The sequence below is a fragment of the Malaclemys terrapin genome, chromosome 3, assembly GCF_027887155.1.
Source record: "Malaclemys terrapin pileata isolate rMalTer1 chromosome 3, rMalTer1.hap1, whole genome shotgun sequence".
Lineage (NCBI taxonomy): Eukaryota > Metazoa > Chordata > Testudines > Emydidae > Malaclemys > Malaclemys terrapin.
Genome location: NC_071507.1, coordinates 149,214,773 through 149,241,622, shown reverse-complemented (window position 1 = coordinate 149,241,622; position 26,850 = coordinate 149,214,773). Strand labels below are relative to the sequence as shown.

Genomic DNA, 26,850 nt, shown 5'->3' with positions numbered 1-26,850 from the left:
CGCTGATTCCCCCCCCCCAAAATGTAGCCTCAGGCAACACTCAATACAGAAAATGTCAGCCCAAATTGTTAAAATCTGGCAAAGTTATAAGCCCTTGAAAACTGGGTCTTTTAATGGGAAGTGCCAGCAACCTTAATAATTGGTGATGCTACTAGTACAGTCTATAATACATACTACAGACTAGAGAAAATTTACTCCCTAAGGGTATGTCTACACTGGAGTGGGAGAATTAATTTCCATCTCAAGGAGATATACAGTAGGTCTGATTGACCTAGCGTGCTAAAAGTATAAGTGTAGCTGCAGCAGTAGGGCTGGCTAGCTACCTTGTGTACATACCTAGTGTTTTGAATGGATATGTACTCGGGGAAGCTAGCCACTTCTGTAGCTCGTGCTGACATGGCTACACGTATACTTTTAGCATGCTAGCTTGATCTGAGCTAGCGTGGCTATATCTCCTTGACCTAGGAATTACTTGTCCAGCTTGAAATGTAGCCACATCTTAGCTAGGAGGGCTATTTTCTTCACATACATGAAGCAATACGACATCTAAATTCAAACCACAAGATCTTTAGTTGTATTTATTAAAGCCCCATATTCAGTGTGCTGACCAGTGAGCCTTCCAGTACTGGGATGCAGCTCCTTGGGTAACCATAAGCTCAAATGCACACTGCAGTACTTGGGTATGCCATAATTTTCATGGAAATAACACACATTAATTTCATGTGACCCTCCTTCCATTGTGTGCTCCTGCCCCATAGCATTTCTAACTGTTCCTTCAGTAACCCCTGTTGTGTCTGTCTTGGCAATCTTGTCCACTTAGAAATTCTAGTCACTACAGTTCTCTGAAGGACTTGGTTCCTGTGATCTTTATTCTGAATTCATTTTTCTTCAATTTGCATTCTTACATGCCTTGTCTCATAATTTCTTATGGTCTAAAAATACTAATTCAACTTTGTATTTTCTGTTTCATTAAGGACTTTATATACCTCAATTAGATATTTGCCTGTGGCTTTTTCCTTCAAGGCATTTGACGCTTCTGTTTATATATAAAAGCCCTGCTCTTTTCACTTATAGTTCCTTACCTCCTTCTCCACTGCCTTCTTTTATGCTGAATTCTTTCAAGTGCTACTACTAAGAACATGTTTTTTTAAATGAGGGTTTGGTGAAGAAATAGTGTCTTTAAGATAAAAACACAGACAAGGGACTGTGTAGGACATTTTATATATCTGATTGTGTCATACTATATATAAAATATCTTTATGCACCTTTACTAACTTCATACATTTGTGGGACTTGCAGGTTGAATTTTAGGTCTTGCAGGTCTTTGGCACTATCAAGTTTCTTCAATGTAAGCACAGTTCTATGGAGTAACCTGTTTGAAAATACGTACATATCCCTGAATGAAGTGGAAAAGAGGTTTGTGGGGGCCACTATTTATGAGGAGGTGTTCAAAGGTCTCCCCAATGTCTCTGTGCAGCGCTGCTTGACTCCATTTCACAATTAATCTCTTCAATGGGGGAAGACACTGCAGGGTAAAAAAATGCTAAGGGGTTGACACTGGGCCTGATCCAGCATCCATTAAAATCAACAGGAATCTTTCCATTAATTTCAAAGGGCTTTAAATCAGGCCGGCTGTGATGATATTTCCAGAAATGCTGCATTTTGAAGGCAGGACTCTCAAAATGAATTCACTAACCCAGCTGTTTGGTGCTACCCATTTGCCAGAGTATATTCTGAGCATAGTGATGAGAAAAAGACATCACTTCCCTTCCCTCCCACCTGTCTTATTAACTAATACTATAAACTGCCTAAAATAGTTACCTCTAATTAGAGGATCATCAAGCAAGCGCAGTGTGGGGCTATTGTCCCTGCGTTTTATGAGAACACCAAAATGGGATGAGCCTAATTAGAAACCCGACATGACAGGAAGTCAGTGGTGGGTCATGAAACCTACAGTATAGTCATGTGAAAAAAGGTCAGGGTTATTGTTCAGTGAACCCATAACTCACTTATTATTCAACTCTCAAAATAAAATAACACCTTAGTTTTCAAGTGTTGTAAAACTCAGTCCTACAGGTAACATGTCAGCAGGTTGTTAGAAGGGATGAACTGCTTGAGTCCAGAATAATCCTGAGGGTACGGAGTCAGTAAGGATATGTACAATGAAAACAGATTGTAAAATTACTTTGATAGCTGCATTAGGTGCTACTTTCAGTGGTTTATTAAAACCATAATTTTGTATTCAAATTCTGCATTAAAGAGAACAATGTGCTATTTGTATTTATCAGTATTAAATTCCATCTCAAACAAGCCACAAACCATGTCAAACAAGAAGGTCTGGATGAGATCAGTGTTTAAATGAATGAAGGCAGTGGAGAGACAGAAAAATTGAGACGCATTTTCAATATGAAGGTACTTTAAAAAAGAAACTGAATCAATGATGAGCAATGAGAAGCTTACTCATAACCATAATGCCGGGTGTAGGACTCACCACTCCAATTCCCATTGAAGACTGATATGCAATCAAAGCTGGAAAGTTCAAATATGTTGACATATCGAAGTGTTTAAAATGAAGGATGTTCTCAATATAACCAAAAACTTTTCTTTAAAATTTCAGGTGTTCTGTAATGTGTAGCTAAGTACACTAAATGCTGCTGAATTGTGACTGTGGATACTATATTTTATTCTGGAGCTTTCTAAAGCATGGCATAAGTAAGGGATTGGAGTATCATTTTTGTGTGGATTAGGTGGGAACAATTTTAAATTAAATTCTGAAAAGCCTCATAAACAATGCATATACTCTAGAACTGAGGAAGTGATTTGAAATGAAACTCTAAGTAGGAAGCTTAAAACCCTAGAATCCTTTTCTTCTTTTCTCTACTAATAGAGCAACATGATAAATCCTCTTGCAGATAATGGTAAAGACCAACATAATACTCGGACACGCAGCTCTGTGGTATCAGAGTTTATTAGTCTGTGCAATGACAAAAACAATGCAAAAGTCCCATGAGATAAAATATTCTTGTAAGAATATGGTGCCTCATTTCCTAAAACCAAAACCAAACATAAAATTGAAGGTTTTAAAAAGGAAAACTGAATATGATCAACTCTGAGGTGCCCCAACCTCTCCAGCATTTCTGTACTTACAAGGGAAAATAATGGAAATAGACTACACATAGGTTCTCAGCTCAAGCAGATGCCTATATTTGGAAAGCACTGAAAGAACATATATTTTATATTCCTAACCTAATATGCCTCTGAAATGATGGATGCAATCATCTTATTTTTCATATTCCTGACACTACTAGAAAGTGTGTAAGAGAGAAATTGAAGGGTCTGTCAAACGTGGGGGCCCTACTGTTTTGGGGAAATATCTGTTGTGTGTGGATACCAAATACTTCAATTTGGCCAGCTTGATAAACATTATAGCCCAGATCCTCAAAGGTATTTAGGAGTCTATTAATTCCTCAAAGGTATTTAGGACTGGGGCACCTAAATACCTTTGATGATTTGGGCCAAGGTGGGCAAATTACTGGAAAACTCCAAATGCTTTTTGCCACTCTAGCAAAGCAAAGCAACACAGATATTTTTGGCCTTAACTGGCCAGTTAAATTAGGTTTATGGATGCTTTGCATCACCAGAGCAGTTTAAAATAGTCAAGGCATAACAGGTGAATCTGGCCCTAAATGCCAGGACTCAGGCAAGTCAGATGCTGGTAAAAATGGCTACAATCAAACACGGTACAAATAGGCACAGTAAGAGTTCCTCACATTTCTGCCAATTAATCCATATCCTTCTTGACCTACATAGCTCCACTTTTGAGCATGTCCTTCAAAGGGACAGCTAGTCATATTGAATTATGTCTGATTCTGAGATGCGGATCAATTTGTCTAATGGGGAGAATAGAATGAGACCATCAAACTCACTTTTCTAGTGATCCAAGCCAGGTTAGGCCAAGGTCTACACAGATGAAAGGCTCATAAATAGGGCTGTCAAATGATTTAAAAAATCTATCACAATTAAAAAAAATCATGATTAATTGCACAATTAAAAAAATGAACTGAGATTAATTGTACTGTTAAACAGTAACAGAATACCGTTTATTTAAATATTTTTGGATGTTTTCTACATTTTCAAATACATTGATTTCAATTACAACACAGAACACAAAGTGTACACTGCTTACTTCATATTTATTTTTTATTACAAATATTTGCACTGAAAAAAACGAGAGAGTATTTTTCAGTTCACCTAATAAAGCTACTGTAGTGCAATATCTTTATAATGCAAGTTGAACTTATAAATGTAGAATTATGTACAAAAAAACTGCATTCAAAAATAAAACAATGTAAAACTATAGAACCTACAAGTCCACTCAGTCCTGCTTCTTGTTTAGCTAATTGCGCGAACAAGTTTATTTACTTTTGCAGGGGATAATGCTGCCTGCTTCTTGTTCACAATGTCATCCAAAAGTGAGAACATGTGTTCAAATGGCACTTCTGTAGCAGGCATTGCAAGATATTGACGTGCCAGATACACTAAAGATTCATAGTCCCTTCATGCTTCAACCACCATTCCAGAGAACAAGCATCCATGTTAATGACGTGTTCTGCTTGATTATTATCCAAAGCAGTATGGACCGACGCATGTTCATTTTCATCATCTGTGTTAGATGCCACTAGCAGAAGGTTGATTTTCTTTTTTGGGGGTTCGGGTTCTGTAATTTCCACATTGGAGTATTGCTCTTTTAAGACTTCTGAAAGCGTGCTCCAAATCTCGTCCCTCTCAGATTTTGGAAGGCACTTCGACCTTGGGTTGAGTACTGTCGCTATCTTTAAAAATCTCAGATTGGTGCCCTCTTTGTGTTTGTCAAATCTGCAGTGCAAGTGTTCTTAAAACGAACAACATGTGCTGGGTCATCATCGGAGACTACCATAACATGAAATGTATGGCAGAATGTGGGTAAAACAGAGGAGGAGACATACAATTCTCCCCCAAGGAGTTCAATCAGAAATTTAATTAACGCTTTTTTTTTTTTTTTAACAAGCATCATCAGGATGGAAGCATGTCCTCTGGCACAGTGGCCAAAGCATAAAGGTGCATATGGTAAACATTCGTATCTGGCACATAAATACTTTGCAATGCCGGCTACAAAAGTGCCATGTGAACACCTGTTCTCACTTTCAGGTGACATTGTAAATAAGAAGCAGGCAGCATTATGTCCTTTATGCATTATGTAAACAAACTTGTTTGTCTTAGTGATTGGCTGAACAAGACCTAGGACTGAGTAGACTTGTAGGCTCTAAAGTTTTACATTGTTTTGTTTTTGAGCGCAGTTATGTAACAAAACTAAATTTATAAGTTGCATTTTCATGATAAAAAGATTGCATTACAGTACTTGTATGAGGTGAATTGAAAAATACTATTATCATTTTTACAGTGCAAATATTTGTAATAAAAATAATATAAAGTGAGCAGTGTACACTTTGTATTCTGTGTTGTAATTGAAATCAATATATTTGAAAATGTAGAGAAACATCCAAAATATTTAATAAATGTCAATTAGTATTCTATTGTTTAACAGTGCAATTAAAGCTGCGATTAACCATGATTAATTTTTTAATCGTGATTAATTTTTTGAGTTAATTGCGTGAGTTAACTGCGATTAATCGACAGTCCTACTCACAAACCAAGTCCTGTACAGCTACATTCTTTGCTCCCCCAAGCTACATCAACAGCTACTATAAAGTATTGGATTCCAAGATGAAATTTCTGGTGGAAACATTTTCAGTTCCTAAAAATCTTTTCATTGGGAGGGCAAAATTGAGGAACTGAATTCCTCTAGTCTGCTCACAAATATGAGGTAGCTTGACTTGGTTACAGCTAGAAAACGAATAGCCAACTGCATAATAATATTCCCCATTTACTTAATTACCCATTCAGTTTCCAGTTATAGCCATGCCAACAGTCAGAAGCATCCTGTGTTTGAAACTCCTGTTGGTGCAATTTGCATGGCAGCTTCCAATTACTTACAGAGTATGTGGTAATGAAGAAAATATATTCTTTTCTGTCACCAACTCAGTTACTGGTCAATGGCTCCAATGTTCCAGTCTGCAAAGGAATAGCATAGCTTTAATCAGACAAAAAAATCTTTTGAATGAAGGGGGAAATTGAAATGAAAGTTAAATCTGTTAATGCAACTAAGTGAGCAAGAAACTAATTTTTATAATGATTTCTGCAGAAAGGCTTCCATTAATCAAATGCCATACTGACACACAAAATGATGTCATTGCTTTAGGGGGCTAAAAAGTTAGACTTCTACCTGCTAGGAGAAAAGCCCTGAAGAATAATAGACCAAAGCATTAGAAAGGGAATTATCTCTTTCGTGTAGACCATTGGCATCATTACTTGTAATAGTACTTAATCCTTTCATGAATATACTTTTCCATGAACAACTGGAAATTGAACAGTGTCACACTGAGATGTAGTGTTAAGAATTTAATAGAATAACCTGCAGTATGTTCAAACAATAGTCAGGGCCAATTTTTTTAATGTGCATGAACAGACTCAGATGTGCAAGAACAAATGTCTATATGTATATGCATCAAGAGTTGCACGTGTATTTTGGATTTTTCAGAAGTGCAAATGAGTCCACACAATTTAGTATAAACACTATTGAAAATTTGGCCCTGTGTGTCTGTTTAAATTGACTGATACCATAATATTTAAAACAACAGTGTCAATACTATCCTTAAAGGATACAGCTATGCCAATCCACTCTTAAAAATGTCTGGCTTTATCTTATAAATCTAACCGCTACTATTGAAAGGACAATGAACCCTCTAAAAAGTGAGGTGCAGTAATTTTTAAAATCAAATTTTCAGTTCCATACACATTCCTGCAAGCCAGAATTTCTAACAAAGATAGCACATAGGACAGGATATTTTTACTGGAAGAGGGAAGAGAAAACTTTGAGGTCCCTTAACAGTGTCCCTTTAACCAGTAAGTAACTATAAGTGTTGTAGGGATCTCTGAGCAGTTTGTTACTATATACTGTGTGAGCTTCAATAACCAGACAAATACAGGCTGGTGAGGGACACAATTTCATCCGCAACTCTTTAATTTTCAGACTTAAAATAAATCTTAACCATTTCTTTCAAGGTATCATTTTAATGTTACTACTTTGTTTCCTAACTCTTTAATTAAAAGAAATCTTGCAGTATGGGCTATTGTGAAGATGGCTTTTTGGGGGCAATTTTTAAAATATGTAGTGTTTAGCTCACAGATTTGTTAGTCGATTCTATAAAGATGAGTGGGCAAACCTTTTGGCCCGAGGGCCACATTGGGGTATGGAAATTGTATGGCAGGCCTTGAATGTTCACGAAATTGGGAGTTGGGGTGCGGGATCTGGGGTGGGGCCAGATATTAGGAGTTCAGGGTGCAGAAGGGGGCTCTGGGCTGAGGCAGGGGGTTGGGGTGTGTGTGGAGGTGGTGAGGGCTCCATCTGGGGGATCGGGCTCTGGGGTGGGACTGGGGATGAGGAGTTGGGAGTGCAGGACGGTGCTCTGGACTGGGCCGAGGGGTTTGGAGGGCAGTAGGGGGATCAGGGCTGGGGCAGGGGGTTGGGACACGTGTGGGGGTCAGGGATGCAGGCTCTGGGTGGCGTTTACCTCAAGCAGCTCCCAGAAGCAGCGGCATGTCTCTCCTCCAGCTCCTATGTGGAGACCCACAGCCAGGCAGCTCTGCACGCTGCCCTGTCCGCAGGCGCTTGGGGCAGGGGCAGCTGCGAAGCCCTCTGACTGCCCCTATGCATAGGAGCTGGAGAGGGGGCATGCTGCTGCTTCCGGGATCCGCGTGGAGTGGGGCAAGCCCCTGACCTCCCCGCCCCCCCCCCCGGCTGGAGTGCCGAAGCGGGGCAAGCCCCAAACTCCACTCCCCAGCAGGAACTGGAGGGCCGGATGCGGCCCCTGGGCCATAGTTTGCCTGTATAAAGACATTCTGAAAGAATTTCTCTTTTATTTTTAACTTTCTTATGTCCCTAAGGACAGCTTGTTAATAGTTAGTTTATAAATACATTTTTGGGTGTGTCACATATTAAACATTTGCTTTTGAAATAGGTTTTTAAACTATCAAACAGGTTTTTGCATTTTCAGATTCCATTTGGCACATTTTGGGCTCAAACATGTGGAACTGCATGTGATGTTTATGGTAAGGGTGGACTAGCAGATTTTTTGTCTGGGCAGGTAACTTTTCTTGATGTGTGTTGAACAGTTTTTTATGCGGCATAGAGTAATATCAACAAGTCCATTTTCACAATAGCCCATGCGGCTATTATTCTAATATGTTATTCTCCAACATGAGTTACATCTAAAGTATAATATTTTACCTGCTTTGATAACATATATGTGTTGCATATTTTTGACACACATGCACAAAAAAGGTGATGAATCATATTTGAAAGAAGTAAAGCTTAATCTTACATTAATGTAACCCTTAATTGGAGAGACTGGGTAATTTAAATCTTCAAATGTGTCTATGCAGCTCTCTCTGTCCCCCTCATACTTCTTGTGAAGAATGCCCAAATGCAACTGACTTTCTTAATGTTGATTTTTAGTTTAACACTTTAAGCATGATTGAAGATGTGATATTGATTATTTTATTATATCTTTGCTTTTCTATTTAGGTTCTTCTAGTGTGCCCATCATAGTCATAGCTGAGCACCAGATTAAATTACATTTGTCCATATGCTATTCACGTAGATACTGTAATATCTATGGTGCTTTCTGATTTTGAGTCCTCCTTTTTGGCTTCTGCCAAAACAATCATCTTAGTATGTATTTTCCACCCAGCCCCCTTTAAAACATTTCTGGTCAAGAAGTATAGAGCATCCTGTCCTTTTTTGTGGAATTTCTGTGGTCATATTACAGGGCTGCTGGTCACTTTACATCCACTCTCACTATCAGTTTAAAGATAATTGTCAGACTAATCAAAGTCATAGATAATGCTTGAAAAAGTTACATAGCTAGACTTACCTTTTTACTCCTTGGAGTACTGGATGAGGTAATACCCACATAACGAGTGTTCTTAGAACTTCTGAAGCAGCCAGTGATAATGAGAAACAGTAAAAGGGTGTGCAGAGAATTTGATGGAAAAAACATTAAGGGGAGCTTGTCAGTTTCTGATCAAAGAGAATTCATGAAAACCAAAAGAGAGAGTAATGAAAATAGAAGAATTCTTACCCTTTAAAACTGGTGCTCTGGGGAAAGGAAAAAATGTCCTCGGTGTCAAGTACATAATATAGACTGAATTCCAATCCCTGTGAAACATCTGGAGCAGTTCTTGTAAGAAATAAAAAATGGGGTTTTCTTTGCAATTTGAGTTTAAGATCCGGCCAAGTGGAATGTCATGTTAAAGGTGACATTTTACAATAATGGACCTTCGGGCCACCGGGAATGAACATGAGGCGGAAAGAATATCAGAAATACAGTAATGCCCAGCTCTTCCAGAGATCCAGCATCTGATCACTGTCAAATATTAGCTCAAAAGGATGAGCAGGAGATTGTTTTAACTGCAGCAGGAATGTGGTGTGCAAAGGATCCATGCTGCCTTACCTGAGTGCAGGGTTGGGAGAGCACCAGAGCAGGCTTGGAGGCACAGAACCTATAAAAAGAACTTATAACAGAAGGGTGTTTTGAGTTGGATCCAACAAGGTACTTAAGCATACCTAACTTTAGATCAAAATAGGATTACTCCGGTGCCCGAGTCCCTTGCTGAACCAGGACTATATCGGTAAGAGACTGGATGGAAGTAGAGAAGTTGTGGTGTGTCTAAGTAATAGTGAATAAGTCAGATTCATAACTATAATAAAAGTTGAACCAAAAAGGGGGAAAACCAGAGTGTTAAATTGCAGGAGAGCCAGTTATGAGAAAATGTTGTTGTGTCAATGGATTTAAAGGGAGGAATACAGAAATTCAAAGGGAAAGGAAGTTTAATAGAACTAGTTAACAGATGACACAGCAGCCTTACCTCCAAAAACTCCTACAGGGCTTATCAAACTTTACCAAGTATTTCCATTACTTGCAGGGTGGAAAGCCAGCAGCTTATATATATCTGACTCAGCAATTTTATATGTCTTTCAAACTTTCTATTGTCAACAACATACTCTTTAATAATATCCATGGGATAAAATTAAATAGACATTTTAATCTTTGAAATGTAAGTACACTCCTATAAGAACTGTGTAATTCACAGAAGAGAAGAATCCCGAGAACACTAGGAATTTTGCTGTAACTGGTAGCAGCTGTCAAAAAGGAGAAAGCTTTTTAAATGTGCCCACTAGGAAATCTCTCAACAACCTCAATGGAAATACTTTCAAAATCTGTGTTCTCTGAAGCATCCAGCACACTTTGGGGTATTTTAATAAATAAGTGATAATATATACAACCATGTATTGCCACTAACATAGGCCTAGTCTACTCTGAAAAATTAGATTGACCTAACCAAGTTGCACAGGGCTAACCCCCATTGTAGATGCAGCTATGTTGATGGGAGAATTATTCTGTTATTGCCTCTCGGAGAGGTGGATTAACTACATTGATGGGAAAAAACCCATCGCTGCTGTAGTGTAGGCATACAGATAGTGAGTCTACTTCCTTAGCCATCACCATTCCATAAATACTGTATTTCTCAAATATTGCTCCGTTACACAATTGATTATGGAGTCTTTTTGTACAGTCTTGCAATGGGCATGACTATGTGCCCCTGTATACACCTGGATACAAGCAAGTGCTAAAGTAATGGATCTTGTGTTTGGGGGAAATGACTTTGTCAGTTTAATAAGGTTATTTGATTTTTGAGAACTGTTAGGATCTAACACGTCTGCCCAATAAATAACTTCCTTTAGCATACTATGGATAAAGAGCTCACTTCCACAGGGTTTTGAGCACCTCCAAATACCACTGAACACTGTACCTCACAGGATCAGACCCACAGAGAATATTGCTGTAGAGATGGCAAAAACCACATCTGTCCTCAATTAACAATCAGTGCTATGTTTGCCTGCAGAAAATAACATAAGTAGTTAAAAATCAACTGAATGAAAAATTTAGCAGCGTTCCAAGTAATCTGGGAAGAATTTGTGAGAGAAAATTACACTGGAAATTAAACAATTTCCTTTTCTGTTGTTCTTCCTTAACCTCATAGTCATTATGATGTTGAAAGACACTATAGACATAGTGGATTATAATGGAATAGATATATAATGTTCCTTAGCAACATTTAAAAGTATGGAATCAAAATTCCCATTGAGTTCACAAGGACAAGCCTAATGAGAATAAAAACAAATGACTAACGTATTTTTTAAAGATATAATGGAAAAGAATTCAGTGAAGTAGATTGAAGGCCCTCTAAGGGATAGCAAGAATAATTACAGATAGAAGAAAATTAAACATTCTTTGCATATTTTCACAGTGGAGTAGTAGAAATGATCATACGTTTCCATGGGAGGAAGAAAGGGATAAATGAAGGCCAGTGGAATCCCACTTCAATTTATAAAGGAAGTGGAGGGGAGGAGAGGGAAGGGGAAGAGAAAAGTATGTTTTAACTTCCTTAAAGGAAGGTAAATTCCATATAGCATACATGGAAGAATCTATCCATCCAGGGATGTTACATAATATGTACTTACCCTGCCTCAATTTTGGGCCTAAAACAATTTTATGCCATGTCTCGTTTAAGAAGAAGTCTAAGGAAGGACTAGAAAACAGCAGATTTCTAAGCATGAATGGTAACACTAATTGGGAACAAGATATGGGAATACTAACTGTAGCATATTACAGATAGTTAGCCTGAATTTTTATGAAAAGAAACATGCCAAACTGCTTGAGAGGAAGGAATTCCCCCCAGGTCAGACTAGCAATGACTTCAGGGTTTTTTGCCTTCCTCTGCAGCATGTGGGTGCCAGTCACTTGCCAGGATTACCTGGGTATATTTCATTTAATAAATTCTCTGCCATTTCAGGACCCCGAGTACTGGTCCCTCCCATTCTCTGTGTGTGGTACACAGTAGTTTAGTCTTCTATGGGCTGTAATACTTTGGTCTAATTTTGGTTGTTAGGTTTAGTGTGCGGGTGCTGGAGGCCTGTGATATACAGGAGGTCAGATTAGATGATTAGGTGATCCCTTCTGGCTGTAAACTCTGACTTTATAATGCTACAGAATGGTTTTTTTGTTTTTTTTTTAGGAATTCTGAGAGTTAAGGGTAGAAAGAAGTATGTACTTAGACTTTTTAGCAATGCTTTTGATAGACCGCTACAGAAACCAAATCAGCTTCAATTTTTCCCCATTATCCTCTGATATCAGTGAGTGATTTTCAGTAGTTGGAGAGTGATCTGTCATTTTTAGTCCTTTTCCAGTAAGCTACTGCATTCTAGTTTCAAAAACTATACACCGCTAATAAAGACTGTTGTATATTGCAGCTCTAGCAGACTGAGTTTGCACATGTGCAAAAAAAGTACACATCTGCACATCTCCAAGTGGAGCAAAAAGTAAACTAGCTCCTCCCAGCAAACTCCTTATGGCAAGCTACAGCCCCTCCTCTTTTTGGAGCCATCATGAAGAAAAGGAATATTCTCCCTACTCTTTTCCTCCTCTCTGATTGAGTTGTGGGGTTTGAGGGACTCCTTTCTCCCTATATTTCCCTTAGGTTGTAATGAGGTGATTATTAAGTCCCTCTCCTTCACCTGGCAGCTAGAAGGGATAGCTCATCTTTCTTGCTCCTTTTTCTCTTCTGACAGCAGGGAAGAAGGAGTTGTCTTTCTCCCTTTCCAAAAAGCTGGTAGCCCTTGTCTCTTAACTTGGTGACTCTCACATCTCTGGGTGGATTCATTAGATACTTTGTTCCTCAGTCTGCCTCATGCATGAGTATCAGGCAGGTATGGCACTGCCTAGTTTCAGACAGAACACCAAATATCAGAGTTCTGAGGTAGAAGATCCTGTACTGACAGAAGAACAGGAGTACTTATGGCACCTTAGAGACTAACAAATTTATTAGAGCATAAGCTTTCGTGGACTACAGCCCACTTCTTCGGATGCATATACTGAGAGAGCCATTTCATCCTACACTGTAATTGGGGGGCTGGGGATTCAGCCAAACAAAGGGTACCCTGGGGCGAGAAACAGGTCCCTTGGTGAAACTCAGTTAGGTGATAACTGTGATTAAGCATAATTAACACATTCTTCATGGTCTGTGATCTGGAAATGACTGAAGTGAAACAAATAAATAATGGCCTTCTGCTGAGGTAGCCAATAGAGAGGTAACCAAGAGGGAGCTGTGTGGCTACAGTATTTTTCATTTATTTAGAAAAATGCAATGTTCAGCAATCATGTGGCTTGGTGACACCACGTCTACAACCAGTGAGTGAATGACAATGAGATAAATGGAGCATTTTCATCTATGAAAGGTATAATTTCATGCCAATGCTTGTTTATTAAAGGGAAACTGTATTGTTTTTGATCAGCCCTGCAATCTGAAAGATGTGATGTGCTACTCTGCATTAATAAGATGTGCAAATGTATTTGAAAATAAAGTTATTAATGACAATTGTCATCAAAAACATTATTTTCAAGTACAATGCACAGATCATTCAGGCAGAGAAGTGTTTCTTATTCCTTAAAATGTTCAGACTGCTGTGCTGATCAAAAAGTGTGTGGTTTTCTTTTGTTTCAGAACTCCATGTGTGAGAAAGAAGACTGCAGAATGAGAATAAAGTGTACAATATGTGAGAGAGACTTGCAGCAGTTCACAGCATGTAGCATGCCTGCCAATGAAATTAAAAGCATAATACAATTTTTGACTGTGGCAAGAAATTACCATTTCAGTCAACAATTATTTTCATTTGCAGCTACATTATCTACAAATAAATAAACCCTCATGCTTCAGAACATAAGCCAACAATTAACCACCTGCAACTCGAGGGACTGATCATGTTATTGCATTCTACAACTATCTAGTATGATACTTTCCTTTGCAACATCTGGTTCTGATTGCAGTACTTGCAGGTACTGGAGTACTTGATCTGTTAGTCTAATCTTGAATGGCAGTCACTCTGGTCCTATTCCTCTCCTAATGCTAGTCTCATTTTCTATGTGGTTCTTTACTGTGTCCAGAAAAGAAATGGCAGGGAAGGCCATTTTGGATTAGGCGATTAGGATGAGGGAAATGTAGACACCACATACTATACATGGATATCTCCTCACACAAATCTCTATCGTGGATTCTTTTCATCTGAGAGGCCCATAGACATGAAATTTATTTTTTTAAAGTAAAAATAACGTATTAACCACTCTTCTAAGTCCCCTGGTGTGACTTATTATTTTTGTTTTATAATGACCAAACATGCGCTAGGTGGTTTAGGTAAAAAGACAAAGTCCCTGCTCTGAAAACTTAACAATCACATCTTATCATACTTGTCTTTTAGTTCCTCAGGACAGGGAATGTATCTGTAGCTCATCCTGTAGAGCAGGTGTCAGGGTCTTAGCCCTGGTCTACACTATGAGTTTAGGTCAAATTTAGCATTGTGTTAGATCGATTTAACCCTGTATCCTCCACACAATGAAGCCATTTTTGTCGACTTAAAGTACTCTTAAAATTGATTTCTGTACTTCTCCCCGACGAGGGGATTAGTGCTGAAATTGACCCTGCTGGGTCCAATTTGGGGTAGTGGCTCTGGATAGCACTCTCAACTCAGATGCACTGGCCAGGTAGACAGGAAAAGCCCCGTGAACTTTTGAATTTCATTTCCTGTTTGGCCAGCATAGCGAGCTCATCAGCACAGGTGACCATGGAGTCCCAGAATTGCAAAAGAGCTCCAGCATGGACCGAATGGGAGGTTCCTGTATGGGGAGACGAATCCGTGCTATCCGAACTCCGTTCCAAAAGACGAAATGCCGGAATATTTGAAAAAAACTCCAAGGGCATGAAGGACAGAGGTTATACCAGGGACCTGCAGCAGTGCCGCGTGAAGCCTACCAAAGAACCAGAGAGGCAAACGGCCACTCTGGGTCAGAGCCCCAGACATGCCGCTTCTATGATGTGTTGTCAGATGCTACCGGTGTGGTGCTCTGCTTTCTCCTGTGTTGATATCACTCGGCTGCGTGCATGTGCTCCCTGTGTGTGCTGTCCCAACTCTGCAGATAGCTGACACAGCAAACCCGACGAGAACCCCCAATGACCACAGACTCTAGTAAGGTACGAAGGCACCTCGGCCAGGTTTATTGCGACCTTGGACACAATTGCAGTTCCCTGTAGGTTTCTTAGCCTAATTCAGGGCATACGCCGAGAAAGTGCCTCTTGGCAATGGACTCAGCTCAGTCAGTGGCGGGACTTTCCACTGCCTCCTTGGCTGGACAAAGACACCACCCCAGGGATACATTCTTATACACAGGTACAAACAAGTTACACATCACTCCTGACGTATTGAGGTGCAACCCCTCTACGTAGTAAGGTGCCGCCTCTCACCTTGTACATGTTGGTTCGATCAAAACAACTCTATCCATCATTTTACCCTTTTGCCCGTCATTGGGATGGGTCGGCCTGTTCCATGTTATCTGTGGAATGTTCCAGTATAGTGTATGTTCTGATATCTGGTGTCCAGTACCTGTTAGGTATGTCTCTTTTTGCAGCATCAGCCCTTTCCTTGCCAGCTTCTGTGAGCAGGGCCTGCCTCTGGCTCACAGCTTAACTTTGCTTTATGTTAGCAAAGTCTTGACCATTACTTTAGTTCAGGCCTTAGGCCTCACACCAGGCCTCTGATACCAAGGTTTATATCTCAGGGCCTCCTCTTACTACATGATGGAGCTGCATGCCATTCTAGGGGGTGCCCCTACAACTACCCACCCCTGTGCTTCCCTCCTCGCCCACCCCTCCTGGGCTACCTTGGCAGTTATCCCCCCATTTGTGTGATGAATTAATAAAGAATGCATGAATTTGAAACAACAATGACTTTATTGCCTCTGCAAGTGGAGATCAAAGGGGGGGGGGGGAGATGGTTGGCTTACAGGGAAGTAGAGTGAACCAAGGGATGCAGGTTTTCATGAAGAAGAAACAAACAGAACTTTCACACCGTAGCCTGGCCAGTCATGAAACTGGTTTTCAAAGCTTCTCTGATGCACAGTGTGCCCTGCTGTGCTCTTCTAACTGCCCTGGTGTCTGGCTGTGCATAATCAGTGGCCAGGCGATTTGCCTCAACCTCCCACCCTACCATAAAGGTCTCCCCCTTACTCTCTCAGATATTTGTGGAGCACACAACAAGCAGTAATAATGATGGAAATATTGGTTTCGCTGAGGTCTAACCAAGTCAGTAAACTGCGCCAGCGAGCTTTTAAACGTCCAAAGGCACATTCTACCACCATTATGCACTTGCTCAGCCTATAGTTGAACTGCTCCTTACTACTGTCCAGGCTTCATGAGCCATGGGAGCAAGGGGTAGGCTGGGGTAGGTGCGGTAGCGCGGTGCTGCTGACTGGGAGAGCAGCCTGAGGCAGAAGCCTCCAGCTGGCATGATATTCCAGGCAGGACTGAATCTCCATTAGATGAAACTTAAAGAAGAGAATGACCTGGAGTCATTCCCATTTTTGTCCAGGTGCCCCCGACCAACCTAACTGAGGTCGGCCAGGCGCACCCACGGGATGACGACGATGACGGCTAGCAGTTGTATTGTATTGTCTGCCGTCAGCAAGGCAAGGGGATGCTGCTGTGAAGCACTGCAGTACCGCGTCTGCCAGCAGCCCCCAGAAGACATACGGTGACAGTGAGCTGAGTGGGCTCCATGCTTACCATGGTATGTCTTCAGCATGGCTAACCAAAAAAGGCGAGAAACGATTTTTTGCCATTGCTTTCACGGAGGGAGGGGGGCCTGACGACATGTACCCAGAACCACCCGCAACAATGGTTTAGCCCCATCAGGCATTGAGAGCTCAACCCAGAATTCCAATGGGCAGCGGAGACTGCAGGAACTCTGGGATAGCTACCACAGTGCAACACTCCGAAAGTCGACGCTAGCCTCGGTACTGTGGACACGCTCAGCCGACTTAATGCACTTAGTGGGGACACACACAATCGACTGTATGAAATCGATTTCTAAAAAATTGACTTCTATTAAATTGACCTAATTTCGTAGTGTAGACATACCCTTAGAATGATATTGCTGTCACCACAAAGTGATTTACACAAAATATTCAGGGAAGGGTCACTTGGAATCCCTATCCCCCCAAAATATCCCCCCAAGCCGCTTCACCCCCTTTCCTGGGGAGGCTTGAGAATAAACTACCAACCAGTTGCCTTAGCAATGTGAGCACAGACCAGACCCTTTGTCTTCAGGACACTGAAATCAATCAGGTTCTTAAAAGAAGAACTTTAGTTATAAAGAAAAAAGTAATAGAATCACACCTGCAAAACCAGGATGGAAGGTAACTCTCAGTTTCTGTGGTTTTAAATGGATTATTCTAGGTATATTTTTCAGATGATATTGTACCTGCTTGGCTTCTCCATCCGTACGGAGAGGGAACAACATACGTAACAACAAACAAAGCCTCCCCCCCCTCACAGATTTAAAAGTATCTTCTTTTCTCATTGGTCCTTCTGGTCAGGTGCCAGCTAGGTTATTTGAACTGCTTAACCCTTTACAGGTAAGGCAATTCAGTACAGCTGCCAAGGATGCATAAAGGTTGCTACCCTTCCCCTTATATTCATGACAGCAGGGATTCTCAACTTTTTTCTTTCTGAGGCCCACCCAACATGCTATAAAAACTCCACAGCCCATTTGTGCCACAACAACTGGTTTTCTGCATATAAAAGCCAAAGCCGGCATTAGGGGATAGCAAGCAGGGCAGTTGCCTGGGACCCCATGCCATAGGGGCCCCCTCAAAGCTAAATTTGGCTTCAGCCTTGAGTGGTGGGGCTCAGGGCCCCGGACTTCAGCCCCATGTGGTGGGCTTCGGCTTTCTGCCCCGGGCCCCAGCAAGTCTAACACTGGCCCTGCTTGGTGGACCCCCTGAAACCTGCTCATGGCCTCCCGGGGGCCTCGAACCCCTGGTTGAGAACCACTACTGTAGAGCACTGAGTACTCTGAAGCTTAGATATAAATTTAAATTGACCATACTTACCAGAGGTACAAATATAGAAACGCTGTCCACAACTACATTTACACACACATGGTAGATCCATTTGTCCCAGAAACTTTCCTCCAACAAACATCACACCATATATGTGGTGCAAATCCTAACAATACCTACCAACCAGAATGTAACAAAATACAAAGAAGGAGTCTTAGAAGATCATTGGGAGATCAGACTGCCTATTCAAGCACTGTGTATGATGGAGTCAGTTTAAAAATGCCTTTTCTGTTGTGCTTACAGAATTTGCAAGCGCTGGGGAAAGGCATTGAATTCAGCTCCTGGGTCCCCCTAGCAGCCCCTGGGTCCCTCTAGCTCCAGAGAGACCTATTTGAAATGGCACTAGACAAAACACTTGAGAATATTGCTGAAAGACCAATCCCATGTTGGGTGCCGGTTCCAGATCATAAATTTGGGTGGCCCACTTTAATTTGCCATAGCTGCACATATCTTCATTCACTTAATTACCTCTCCATGCTCAACAGTGGCTGCTGGAAGGTTTCACCCTCAGGAACTGTCTAACTTGGAGAGATTTTTAACCTTTCAGGGCTCCCTGCTTTCCAAGGTTTTTTTCTGAGGCTTGTAAATGGTGCTATGGGGGGGGGGACAGGATGGTTCTCCTGAATGGAGACAGTATTGATCTGTTTCACTGATCCCTGGCTTGCTCCTTCCCCTGCCTCCTCCCGCTGCTAGTGCTTGCCCCAGGGTCATCCTGGAAGCAGTAGGGGATGGTTGGCTAAAAAAAGCCAAGAAAGCTATATTTTGGGCTCAGAGGCTGACTGGTTGGCTAGCAGTGAGGGCAGGAGCCTCTTTGCTCACTGGCAAACTGGGTAGGCTGTTTGGTTTTATTTGGAGACAAAGAGGGGAAGAGACAGGGAAGAAATTATAGTGCCAACCTTATCTCTTATTTGTAGTCATCTGTTTTAGAAATGCATGCAGCAGAACCTTGATTTTACCAGCACCGATCTTACAAATGACCAATTATACAAACCAATTTTCCCAACAGAAAAAAAAATCACTTAACAAAAGTAAGGTCATGAAGAACAACTTGACGTCTCTTCATATTCTGGTGCCTTCAATGCACTGGAAATTACTTTGCAGTGATTTGAAGGACGAGAAGAAAGCGATACAGTGCCTCGTACTGTGACTTATGCACGGTACCTACTGTAACTGTGAGTTGTTCAGTTTTATAAACTTTTTGATTTTATGAATTCTTCAATCCTCAATTAGTATGTAAAATAGGGGTTGCACTGTATATGGTGCTCTAGAATACTGACTGGACGCCTCTGTGCGCCTCGGAATTTTGTTCATGCATTATTTCAGACTCCACAGATGAAATACTGGGTTGGTTCAAGTTAATGGGAGTTTTGGTATTAATATGGAGCCAGAATTTCACACCACATGTATTTTTTTTCTCTGTAGATTTGTATTGCTTATTCATAGAGACTGTCATATAAGAACATAAGAACAGCCATACTGGGTCATCCAGCCCAATATCCTGTCTACCGACAGTGGCCAATGCCAGGCGCGCCAGAGGGAGGGAACCTAACAGGTAATGATCAAGTGATCTCTCTCCTGCCATCCACCTCCACCCTCTGACAAACAGAGGCTAGGGACACCATTCCTTACCCATCCTGGCTAATAGCCATTAATGGACTTAACCTCCATGAATTTATCTAGTTCTCTTTTAAACGGTGTTCTAGTCCTAGCCTTCACAACCTCTTCAGGCAAGGAGTTCTACAGGTTGACTGTGCGCTGTGTGAAGAACTTCCTTTTATTTGTTTTAAACCTGCTGCCCATTAATTTCATTAGCCCATAATTCTTATATTATGGGAACAAGTAAATAACTTTTCCTTATTCACTTTCTCCATACCACTCATGATTTTATATACCTCTATCATATCCCCCTCAAGTCTCCTCTTTTCCAAGCTGAAAAGTCCTAGCCTCTTTAATCTCTCCTCATATGGGACCCGTTCCAAACCCCTAATCATTTTAGTTGCCCTTTTCTGAACTTAAAGAGCTTACAGAAGATCCTGTGGACTTCTGCATACTCTGATGCATCAGAGTTCTGTAAATCAAATTACCAAACAGAGAGAATGGAATAGATGACTAAAGAAAAGGAACAGGAGTACTTGTGGCACCTTAGAGACTAACAAATTTATTTGAGCATAAGCTTTTGTGGGCTAAAACCCACTTCATTGGATGCATGTAGCGGAAAATACAGTAGGAAGATATATATACATAGAGAACATGAAACAATGGGTGTTACCATACACACTGTAAGGAGAGTGATCAGTTAAGGTGAGCTATTTACAACAAAAAAAACTTCAAAAACAGATTCCAATGAGAGACTGCTGAATTGGAATTAATTTGCAAACTTGACACCATTAAATTAGGCTTGAATAAAGACTGGGAGTGGATAGGTCATTACACAAAGTAAAACTATTTCCCCATGTTTATTCCCCCCCCACACACAGTTCCTCACACCTTCTTGTCAACTGCTGGAAAAGGGCCATTTTGATTATCACTACAAAAAGTTTTTTTTCTCTCCTGCTGGTAATAGCTCACCTTAACTGATCACTCTTCTTACAGTGTGTATGGTAACACCCATTGTTTCATGTCTTCTGTGTGTGTGTATATATATATATCTTCTTACTATATTTTCCACTGCATGCATCCGATGCCCACGAAAGCTTATGCTCAAATAAATTTGTTAGTCTCTAAGGTGCCACAAGTACTCCTGTTCTTTTTGAGGATACAGACTAACATGGCTGCCACTCTGAAACCTGTAAAGAAAAGGAGTTGTTTTTTAAAACCTTGGAATCCTCAATCAGATTATTAGAAAATCCATACTCTTCCAAATTATTATTTATTTGTATTGTTGTAGTGCCCAGACTCCATTGTACTAGGTGCTTGTGGTGTTCCTATTTTGGGATAAATTCTGTTATTGTACTTATTACAGACTTCAGCCTGAGGTGCCTGTAGTTTATGTGGGTAATTTAATCTCCATTTTTGAATACTGGATCTGTTCTTATTTATGGTTGGTCTGGGATTTTATTTGGCATTTCTTTGATTTCCTTGGGTTTGTGAAATCCTACCCTAATCCCCTATATAAATCCTGCCTCACCCTTAAGTACTTGTGGTTTTTACTTGCTTTACTAACCCTGAAGTCAACCTAAAAGACACATTTGCTCAGAGTGGATGTCAAAAAAATTCTAACTCATATTTTCACTCTTGATGATGTAAGGATATTCATTCAGCTGCAACTCAAAATGTAAATTTAAGCAAATATTTAGTCTACTTACTAAATTGTAGATATGTGGCACGATAGCTGGGTGTCTCTTATTTGTCTTCATGTATAGATGTTTTATAACCTACCTTGTCCAGATAGACTGTCCTGGCTGACTCCCAGATCTGTGCTAACGGTCTGCTCTTTCTTCCTTTCAGCGTCACTCTTCTGATCGCTGGGTTGCAGAAAGTTAGGTGGTGTAGTATAAGCTGCCAGTGTGACAACCTGCTCAGCTGGGACTTCAGATTCCCTTGTGCTTAAATCATTGCTGGCTGACTCATCTGCTGGAGGAGGTAAATCAGAATCCTCTGATTTTAAAGAGCCATCGGTGCTATCCAGAGTACTGAAAGGCACTGTAGAGCTTTGGTGGTCAATAATAATGTTCATGTCTTCAGTTTCCTTTAAAGATTCTGATTCTTGTTCTTTAGCCCATTCGCTTGAGGGTTTGGCAGGAAATGCAGGTTTAGATGAAATAAAATTTTCACTGATATCTCCACTTAGCATAGTGCTTCCAGTGGTATATTCACTAATCAAATCGTCTCCTGTCTGCTCCACCGTTGCTGGACTAGGGTAACCTAGTGGGAGTTCAGCACTCAAACCATCATCCTGAAAATCAAATTCAGAGAACATTTACATTTTCATTAGTAGAGAGTCTGATACAATGTAGCCACAAAGTCTTGCAACCATTGGCTCAATTATATAGTTATGAAATATGGACCGATGCTTGTCATATGTGAACGTGATCCTAAATAAAATATATAACTGTCCATTGCTTTAAAATCAGTTGAGCAAAAGTCACATTTTATTACACCATGAGCGTTGTTCTATCTCAGTCACTGAGATGTATAGTTTAGATGAGGGTTCCCCAAATAACTTGTAATTCCTATAAATGTCAGAGGAAACCAGGCAATGTCTTCCACATGTAAATACTGCAATCAATTACTTTTTGCTTTTGCAAAATAACACATACTACTCATACTGGCTGCATTTATTATAAGGATTCTATTTATTTTTAGCATCAGTTTGTGTGTGGGGGGAATTTTAGATTATTTTGGTTTCCCTTTGAGAGAGAGAGAAGCAGAATTAGCTTACCGACTCAGTGCCTGCTGGAGCAATGGTGACCACTGATTTGATATCATTGTCTGAGTCACTAGATGGTTTAATAGCTTCTGCAAAACAAAACAAAAGGCAAGGTATGTTTTTCAATAAAGCTGCATATTGAAGATAATGGCACACTGAATGCTGATCAAAGTGCATAACCTCTATAATAGAGATAAAAACTGACGGAAACAAAATGATTCATTTGAAATACTTTTAAAAATCAGAGTTAATGAGAATGAGAGGTAAATTTTATTTTTAAGTTACTATAGGAAATAAAGCAGAAATTTATTTGCAGCACTCAGTATTATGCATTACATAGTCAGTGGAAAGGAGATACTGTAGAATTTTGCTATTGGTTAAAACCAGTTTAAGCACAAACTATTCAATGTATCCACAGGAGCCATGCTGACTTGTGTAATGAATAACCGCAGGGTTGCCCTACGCCCACACCATTGTAATTCTAAATCTAGTGCTTTCTTGGGTTTGTACCCAAGTTCTCAGTGGAGCTACTGGTTGAAATATTTCACAAAAAGGGGGTGGTTTTGGTTGTTGAAGAAGGCCATATTTTTTAAAAAAATAAATGTAATATTTTAAAAATTGGTTGACATTATTAAAATTTTCTATTTTCAAGAAATTTTCCATGACACTTTTTATCGATAGTTTAGACTATTTTTAAATTAATACAGCAACTTCATTTTGGCACACTTCATTTAGACCCATGAACCCTTTAGAAGCCTGGCAGTTCACATCCTAACAGGTTAATTATACCAAATGGAAATAAGCTGGAAGGGAAGGGAAAAAAATCTTATTTAAACCTCATATTGGATATTAGGAAAAACTTTTTCACTACGAGGGTGGTGAAGCAGTGGAATGGGTTACCTAGGGAGGTGGTGGAATCTCCTTCCTTGGAGGTTTTTAAGGTCAGGCTTGACAAAGCCCTGGCTGGGATGATTTAGTTGGGAATTGGTCCTGCTTTGAGCGGGGGTTTGGACTAGATGACCTCCTGAGGTCCCTTCCAACCCTGATATTCTATGATTCTCATAAATTAACAAGAGAGAGATTTAGATGTATGCACTTATCAGCCTATATGTACTGACCATTAGTAAACTGTAGTGTTCCAAGGTCCATTATCAAGGACTGGTCTTCCTGTAGTGCCATGGCAACCAGCTGCTGAAGGTCTGTTACTGTGAATTTAATTCCTGGTATCTCCTCCTCTTCCTTTGTACTAAGAGGGCTTTTTTCATTTTCAACTTTATTGGAGCCAATAGTTGAGATATCATCCCCAGTGCCTCTTACTTCTGAGCTCTCTCTCTCAAAATTCACAACGTACCGTGCTACAGTGCTGCTTGACCTGCAGTGCAAGAATGCAATGATCAGCTACAACAAAATCAGTTATATGCCAAGCAAACGTTTTAAAAAGGATTCTTATAGCCCCCAATATGCCAAAATTGTTCTATAAAAGTAATGTAATTATACTTCTAACCTAATTATCTATCTAACTGAGTTGTTACCTCCAAATTACTTTTTCCACCACTGAGATTTTAAAAATTAAATTTAAAAATTCCATGCACACAAACACTGGATTTATTAACCAAAAAAATCCATTGTTCAAAGAAAATGTAAGCATTGGCAAATATAATCCAATTAAAGCTTAACCGGTGAACTGCATGGCTCGTGGGATTGGTAATAGAACATTAAGTCTTTCACTCCTAGGTCATTAATTCAAATACAGTCATAAACCCATGCTGGCAGTGACAAAAAGTCATAACCATCTGTTGACTACAATAGCCTATGTGAAATGAGTTGGTGAACTCATTTCAGTTTATAGTGGTGAGATTCCCAAACTCCCATCCCAATAGGTAATATTGTTAGCTGTCTTAGAAGAGCAGCTAAGGACTTAATATGCATGGAAAACAAAAGTAACTTTTCACAATTTAAGTTAGTTCTTCCAGGTCATGGGTGAGTCATGTAGCTTGGGCTATCTTGGAGAAACCTGCAGTATTGTTCCTGTTCAATAGCTAAACAGAAGATGTGATCTGCAGGACTATTAATCTGTCACTTTTCATAAGCGGTAAATACACAGGTTTTTTTACACGAGTAACAAACATTAATTCTAAAAACAGAAATTGTGAAACAGCTTTCCACAATGATGAATAACTGAAGGGAGAGGAATTGGCCTCTTATCTGGGATGTGCTATGAATTTACATTTATACTACATGTTAAAAATCCAGTAAAAGGAGTAGGCCATTTTTGTTGTAAATCAGATGTAAATAATAAATCTTATTCTCCAGCAGCATTCTTAGGCTGTAAGAAAATATTCTACATTCTATATTATATTACCAGTTAAGTATGAGAACCAGTTTGCCTCTTATCAAATCATTCTCAGAGATATAGCTGGCCTTTTTTGTTCAACTTCTGTTTCAACTGGGAACTGAAGTAGCAAATTAATCCTACGTACTTACTGAAGGGACTGTGTATGTGGAAACAGACCTAGCAAGCATCTGTCATGCCAAAAATACTCCTTTAAACATAATTTAAAGTATGACATTTCCCATTTTCTACTTAAACCTTATGTTGGATAGAGGTATCTTTAACTGTTCAAATCAATGTTATGTTGCTTATCTAGTAGTTATTTAGTCTAAAGAATTTTTGTCCCTCTTCACAGATAGGATGTTACACTTTGATTAAATGAGCCTTTAAAATGCAAGTGGAAGCCATGCTTCTTGTTTACCACAGAGTCTGTATCTGAACAAAAGACAAATTAATTCACTTTGCCACATTAATAAATAAAGTGTTTTATCAAATTATTCACTACATTTATTTTTAAAAAAATGCAGCTGAATTACCCATATTTTTCCATATTCCGGCTTCATTTCATCACACAAGATAGGACATGATAATGGATTGCAAAAGAGAAAGAAAAGATCCATGTAAACTGTTAAGCCAGGCAGTCATATATCACATTTATCTCAGGACAATTTATCTTTTACCTATCCTTTGTCATCTTTATTTCAATGTGAAAAATGTCAGCCTGCTGTCCATCTTCACACATTTTCCCCTCCAAATGATGGGCATCTTTCTGCTCTGTCTGAGTATGTGAGCAGGAATTTTACTGTACTCTATTGCTCAAAGATTTGAACTCCCAGTCCCTTACAAATGACACAATTTGTGGTGCTGTCGTTCCTAATCTGCACCTCCCCAGTGGAGTTCAATACTACAGAGAAGCTGGGACCGAGCCTGTGACTGGCTGCTATCCAAATCTAAGCCTCAGAAGTAACCTGACCTATTACCTACCATGTACAGTTCTGAAGGACATGTCTTATGTTGACATTCTATAATTTAATGACAGACATAACACTCCGCTGTTCTTGTTTCCCCGATGAATCCTCTAGTCCAGCCATAATGGAGCCCTTAAGCTGCCACCCACACCCACCCACCCCTGTACCCAACAGAGCAGCAACCCCTGCTGCAGACCCCACAAAACAATTTTCTTGTCAGTCAAGGATGAATGAGCGGGGAAACCCTAGTGGAGCAAATCAGAGCTGATCTCTAATTCTCACGAGGTGACATCATTACTAAGTGGTCCAATGTACTCCCTAACTCTTCTAAACTGGTGAATATGCTGGCTTCTCAACCCTACCAGCCCCTACTGACTGAGAATAAGATACCAGGACAGGTACTGATCTCAGGTTACTTGAGGCATGGAATGTTGGCACTGTGTAGGTAGTATACCTGGTAGAATGAAAGGACTAACACTTATTACAGTGATTTCTTATTCTAGGTACAGGAAAATTTAGTCGTGTCTTACATGGCAGTAATTTTTATTAAATGCTGACTTTTTAATAGTGACCACTGTCCCTGAGGCAGCAGAGAAGTGTGAAGCAGTTAAATCTCTTAAAGCATCTCAACTTTAATGCAGGCAGAATCTTCAACCTGTACTCTATTTCCATGAAGATTGAAGAGAGCAAAGGCCAAGTCTAAAGCAGCATCTCTATTAACATAACTTGCTGCCTAGGATTCTTCACCATAACTTGAGCTTTGGTCTCTACCCACAGGAGATGTGCCCCTTTGGCATTCATTAGAAGTAGGGTGAGGCCTCAGGAGAAGTTTTAAATAGCAGGAGATTCTCTGTAACTGAGTTTGCTATGATAAAGTTCCCCTGTAATATAACACATCTGCTTAAAATTAGTCTCTTCTCCAGTTTAATTGATGCAGCTGCATGCTTTTTAGCAAAAGCTTGTGCATACTTAGGATAGTGTCCCCTCAACTTTTATTCCTGCTTCATTCAACTG

At 40.1% G+C, this 26,850-nt stretch overlaps 1 protein-coding gene across 1 annotated transcript in view; it reads right to left on the bottom strand.

The window, feature by feature from the left end:
• IMPG1 (interphotoreceptor matrix proteoglycan 1) overlaps window positions 1-26,850 on the bottom strand; it is an 89,738-nt gene that overhangs the window by 22,527 nt on the left and 40,361 nt on the right. Inside the window, exons 9-12 of the mRNA XM_054024479.1 lie at window positions 25,405-25,425; window positions 23,655-23,908; window positions 22,549-22,625; window positions 21,546-22,062 (exon numbers count right to left, since the gene is read on the bottom strand). Of these exons, the coding sequence (XP_053880454.1) occupies window positions 21,546-22,062; window positions 22,549-22,625; window positions 23,655-23,908; window positions 25,405-25,425 (869 nt within the window). The remainder of the gene's footprint in view (window positions 1-21,545; window positions 22,063-22,548; window positions 22,626-23,654; window positions 23,909-25,404; window positions 25,426-26,850) is intronic.